The 5801-nt window shown below is 32.4% G+C and overlaps 1 protein-coding gene across 1 annotated transcript; it reads left to right on the top strand.

The window, feature by feature from the left end:
* The first annotated feature begins 1898 nt into the window (after positions 1–1898).
* Positions 1899–5304, top strand: LOC105116306 (proteasome subunit beta type-7-B). The gene is made up of 8 exons (XM_011013593.1): positions 1899–2217; positions 2885–3026; positions 3172–3268; positions 3358–3427; positions 3524–3628; positions 3895–3993; positions 4089–4176; positions 4978–5304. Exons 1-8 carry the CDS (start codon positions 2074–2076, stop codon positions 5055–5057), a joined length of 825 nt encoding a protein of 274 aa, XP_011011895.1. The 5' UTR covers positions 1899–2073; the 3' UTR covers positions 5058–5304.
* Positions 5305–5801: the final 497 nt, after the last annotated feature.

Here is a 5801-nt window from a genome sequence, read left to right as displayed (position 1 = left end):
GTTATTTATTACTTCGACACTCTTGCACTTAGGAAAAGACATCAATATTTTAGTTGTGTCAAATACCAAAGCTTCTGGAACCACATGAGATGAAAAGATTGTAAACGATGACTATATGCTGGCCTACAAGTCCAAACTATTCATAATTAAGATAACCTGTCAGATCAGAATATCTCTCCATATCATGAACCTATTATTAGTTGATATTAGTGTTGTACTAGCTTGTCGTTTGTATCATAAGTCATGTAAGGGTGCACTCTTTAGTGTGCCTCAGTGCTTTCTGATATAAAGAATGATGTAAGTAAAAGCCTCCAAAATAGTATAAGTAGAGACTGTGTGTAATGTTGTAAATTAGAACTAGGGAGGGTAGACCTCAAAAGAGAAGCCTTTTAAAAAAAAAACTTGCTTTTCTAATTCTCTGTTCTTCAAGCCTTTTTTTTTTTTTGCTTTAAGTTTTAAACTAAAAGTTTTTGTTATTATTAGACAAGACATTGCTCTAGTGAGTAGCTGTTAAGGGATCGAAAAGTTGGTCATGTTAAGCCACTTTGTTACAGTTTATATCCCGTAATTTGTTTTGAAAAAAACAAATTCCTTAATAATAAGAATAATAATAATGAATCAATAAATTATTTTTTACTCAAATTTTTAGGGATGTAATTTCTCTTTTTTTTTATTAATTAACATTTTTTTTTAATTTTTTCCTTCATTAAATATGAAACCTTTTTTTTTTTTTCAAAAAATTGAATGGGTTGGATGAGTTTATATGATGTGAAATATGAAAAAATAAGGTTGAATATAATAATGGATCAAAATTCAACTACCTATATCCATGAACACTTCTAATTTTATAGATTTTAAATTCATATTGTTACTATTATTAAAAATAAGAGTTTTTTTTATTTGATTATGAAATATCCTTTTGGGTATCATTTTTAGTATAACTAGTCAATATATAAAACTTGTATGGTGTTTAGAAAATAATTAATAATATCTTATTAGTTATTTCTTGAGATCGTCATAAAAAAAACAAAAACAGACACAAAAATAAAAAAGAAAATAAAATTCATAACTCACCAAAAATAATTATAATATCTCAATTTAAATTTTTCTGTCCTACTTATCTATATTTTTTTTCTTTAAAATGGACATATGAATTATTCCCTAAACACAATAAAATTTCTTTTTAATATGACAATACATTTGCATCTGCTTTTATTATCTAAATAGTATAATTTATAAATTAAAGAAGAAAATATTAATTTAATTTTAACAAACTTTAATAAAAAATATAATATATTTGTAAAATTATAAATGCATTAGGTTGTAAATACTCTGTCTATTTTGAAAAAATAAATTTCTTAAAATAAAAATAATAAATTATAAAATAATAATTAATTAATAGCTTTTTTCTATGCCATCAATTCAACAAATAATAAGATTAATAATAATAAATAAATAAATCATTTTTTACTCTAATTTTTAGTGATGTATTGTCTATTGTTTTTATTGATTAATATTACTTTTATGTTTTTCATTAAATAATAAAAAATACCATATTTCTTTACAACAAAAAAAAATCACTGGAAACTGGGCAGGGGATGAACAAATCTTTTTTTATCTATGAACATTTTTAAGTAATTAAGTGTTTTTTTTGTTTATATTGTTTTTAAAATTGATTTTTAAACTTTTTTTATCTATAAAAAAATAAAATTCATGTTTTTATATGTTTTAATTTATGTTTTTATTGTGTTAATATAATAAAATAAAATAAAAAACCTAAAATAAATATTTTAAACATTTTCATTTAAAAAAACATTTTTTTCCCCTCTCCAACCCCGTTACCTTCCCCGTCCGATCTTAAATAGTATTAAAAAAAGAAAAAGAGAAAAAGAAAAAGAAAGACGTTTCTTGAAGCCTAGGTTAGAATTCCATGACTCGTTGAAAACCCAAACCCAAGTGAAAGAAGGTCACTCCAACAAAAAAAACCTCTCTCTCTCTCGGATACAATAAACAGTGACGACACCCAATTAAGCGTGACAGTGAGAATCTCCGATCCGATCAAGCTCCAAAAAAATGGCGAAATCTTGTGTAGATTTACCTGCTAAAGGTGGATTCAGTTTCGATCTTTGCAAAAGAAACGCTATGTTATCAGACAGGGGTCTCAAGCTTCCTCCTTTTAGAAAAACTGGAACTACCATTGTGGGTTTAGTTTTTCAGGTAACATCCTTTTATTATTATTTTTATAGACAATTGTGAAGCTCAACCCAGTTACTACTTGATTTTCTGGGTTATCGCCATTTTTTTAGATCTTCATTCAACTTGATTGGTTGAGTTATGGAGTTAGGGGTTTTTTCAGGTTAGTTAGGGACTCACCCCTTTTTCTTTTTAAAGGAATTTGTTTTAGGTGTAGTGATGTTGTGTTTGGTTTTGCCAATTGAGATTGTTGATTTGGTTATTAATTGATTTTTTTTGCTAATAATTTTATCTAATGTTCGAAAAAAAAGGGTTACAATGCTGTTCAAGAAGATTCCCCGGTATTTTTCTTACATAGATTATATATTGATTAGCATATCTTTTGCAAATTCTTGAATGAGCTCTCTGTTGTATCAATGTGTTTGTGGCTAGCTGTTGTGTAATTTGTAACTTGTTCAAAAAAGCATGCTGCTTTCTATTCTCTTAAAATTTAGGATCGTTTGTGGTCACCTTTGCTTGAGTTTTGGGACTGCTTTGGTGGATGGTCCATGTTTTGGGAAAAGACTTGACATCTTTGGGTGGATGTTGAAACCTTAGCAGAAGATAGAAAATTAAATTTGTTGCTATCTTTTTTTCTCATAAATTGATTTATGTATATAATCTTTTTCGTTATATCACAATTTCTACGTAGGATGGTGTCATTCTTGGAGCTGATACAAGAGCGACAGAGGGACCCATAGTTTGTGATAAGAATTGCGAAAAAATACACTACATGGCACCCAACATATATTGCTGTGGAGCAGGAACTGCTGCTGATACAGAAGCAGTAACAGGTACTTATAGAGAAATTTTAGGTGTAGTTCTGGTTCCCTGTAGAACTTTGTGCTAGAAGTGCTGGTTGCATAACTGGTTACATCTTTTCTCCTTTTCTAATGTTACTAAAGCTAATGCAATGCAATGGTGCTTGCATTTGTGTAGACATGGTCAGCTCACAGCTGCAATTACATCGTTACCATACTGGCCGAGAATCGAGGGTTGTTACAGCGCTCACTCTTCTTAAGAAGCATCTTTTCAAGTTGAGTTCTCTTGTTTCAAACTTATGTGATTTGCCACGTATCTATTTATAGTGAGTGTATATTCCTGACAGCTTAATGCTTTTTCTAGCTACCAAGGTCATGTCTCGGCTGCTTTGGTTCTTGGTGGGGTTGACTGCACTGGGCCTCATTTACACACTGTAAGTGTCACTACTTAAGAGGCATTTGTGCTGGAACTATTCTTTTGGCCTGGACTATTCTTTGATATCCTGCCAATGCAATGGCTTATTTTACAGATATATCCCCATGGGTCAACTGACACTTTGCCATTTGCTACAATGGGTTCTGGTTCTCTTGCTGCAATGGCTGTTTTTGAATCAAAGTACAAAGAAGGCCTTAGTGTAAGTTGGGTTTTCTATGGAAGGTTTAGATGCCTGGGTGTGAAGAACTAAAAATTATAATACAATATTGCTCTTCATAATCATCCATTAATAGTGTTAGTTTAATGTTTGAATTCCACAGAATATGTTTATGATTGACAACATGAGGTTGTTAAGACTAAAAATACTGTAGAAAGGATCAAAGAACAATGAAAAAGTAGTCTATCCCATATATTCTTTTACATCATTGCTTCCTATTGAGTCCAAACAATAATGTATCCTTGTAGAGAGATGAAGGAATTAAGCTTGTGAGTGAGGCTATATGCTCTGGCATATTCAATGACTTGGGAAGTGGAAGCAATGTTGATGTTTGTGTTATAACAAAGGTATGTTATTTCAATCAGTCCCCATCGCTATTTGTTGAAAGATGTCTTGAGCTCAAATTGATGAAAGTTCTCCATTGAAATTCATGATGTCACAGGGGCACAAGGAATACTTGAGGAACCACATGTTGCCAAATCCTCGCACCTATGTCACTGAACGAGGGTACTCTTTTCCAAAGAAGACTGGTTAGTATTATGCATTCTCTTGCCTTTTGTAAATATGTCTCCATTTTTAACCAGACCAGCATTGTACTATTCAAGACTACCATCATACTTGCAATAAAACCTATGCATATAGAAGAATAGCTAGCCTTTAAATGCTTTGACCATTCTCTCTGAAATGTTAAACACTAGACCCATAACTTATTTTCATTGTCTCACAATCTTATCTACTCTCTTTCTCTCTGTCAAGAAAGTTAAATTCAAGACCTGTAGTTTTTTTCAATTGTCTCAGGTTCTCATCCTATGTTTCTTTTATGGAGTTCATCAGTTCATCAATTACCAATACCTTAATTTTTAGATATTGATCGTGCTGATTGCATTTTTATGTTCTGTTGCTTCCTTTGTGATGCTTCTCCTTTATCAAACTGGTGTACTAGGATTCACCCACCAGTCAGCGCTTTATTTTTCTAATAAAATACTATGGATCCCTGTTATGCAAGACTTGCTCAGTGCTGTGTCCTGTTGCTATTTCTTACTTTCCAAGAGTTGAAACAAAGTACCATCGCTTAGCGCATGTTTCCAAGTATTAGAGGTTGGACATGCCTTTGGTACAGTGCATCAAACTCTGTGGCTGCCACTGAAAGTAAATAAAATGTGAACTCTCTAATCCTCAGAATAGTGTTCTAGACTTCAGATGTTGTCTTGTCAGTAAAAAAGTGGAGTGGAGTCCTGTAGCTACCCCTGTTTGTCTTCCCAAGCAAATAATGTTGATTGTTTTAGAAGTTTGCAATTTGTTGGTTAATTTTGCTATTTGTCTTGTTACAGAGGTTCTCATGACAAAGATTACTCCCCTGTGGGAGACGGTTGAAGTGATTGAAGGAGGTGATGCAATGGAAGAAGAGTAAATAATCATAGCAATCAAGAGGGACACAGTAGAGACTTTTCCAACTCCTGTATGGTCTTTGTGATCACTGGGATGGATGTCCTTGATAATGTCCAGTTTCGAAACCTCATTGACTTTATATTGAAATGTTTCTGGGCTTGGCTTCATGCTACACTCCTGGAGAGTTGCTGTTTTGTAATTTATGTTTTTTTTTTTTAATTATTGCTCTAACTCTTTGAATGCAATTGCAACCTCCTTTGCTCGTCTCATTCTTTGAAGTTGCTGGAGGAATGAAGGGTTGGCTTGTAGTCGCTCGGCCTGTTTGATGATTTCACGGAGAAGGGAAGGAAATTAACGCAGGAGAGCATTATCTTAAGGGAGGGGAGAGGTGGGAGGAATCTGGACTTGATGGACAATTAATTGTCAAGGTATTTAATGGAACTCTTCCCCGCCCAACTTGTGAAAGAGTCGATGCTTCGCAAATAATTGTGTTCACTTTTATCATGGTGGTACAACAAAATCGCATTCAAAGCTAGTTATTGAAACCAAAAAAGTAAATAAATAAACTAAACGAATTTAGTATTGGTGCCACCAGTCTACTTCACGGCCTTTCCTCTTGCTTTTTTAATTGTTTTTTTTTTTTTCCTTTGGGTGTATGGGAGTGTGATATCAGTTATTCTTTTATCTTCTTCCTTGGCTTATTTTGGTTTTATTTGAATTTTGCTGGACGCTTTGTTTCATAAGCTACATACCCTGCAACAGTGTA

Source organism: Populus euphratica, unplaced genomic scaffold, assembly GCF_000495115.2.
Source record: "Populus euphratica unplaced genomic scaffold, PopEup_1.0 scaffold903.1, whole genome shotgun sequence".
In the NCBI taxonomy this organism is placed as follows: Eukaryota; Viridiplantae; Streptophyta; class Magnoliopsida; order Malpighiales; family Salicaceae; genus Populus; species Populus euphratica.
This window is presented reverse-complemented; position numbering and strand designations above follow the sequence as displayed.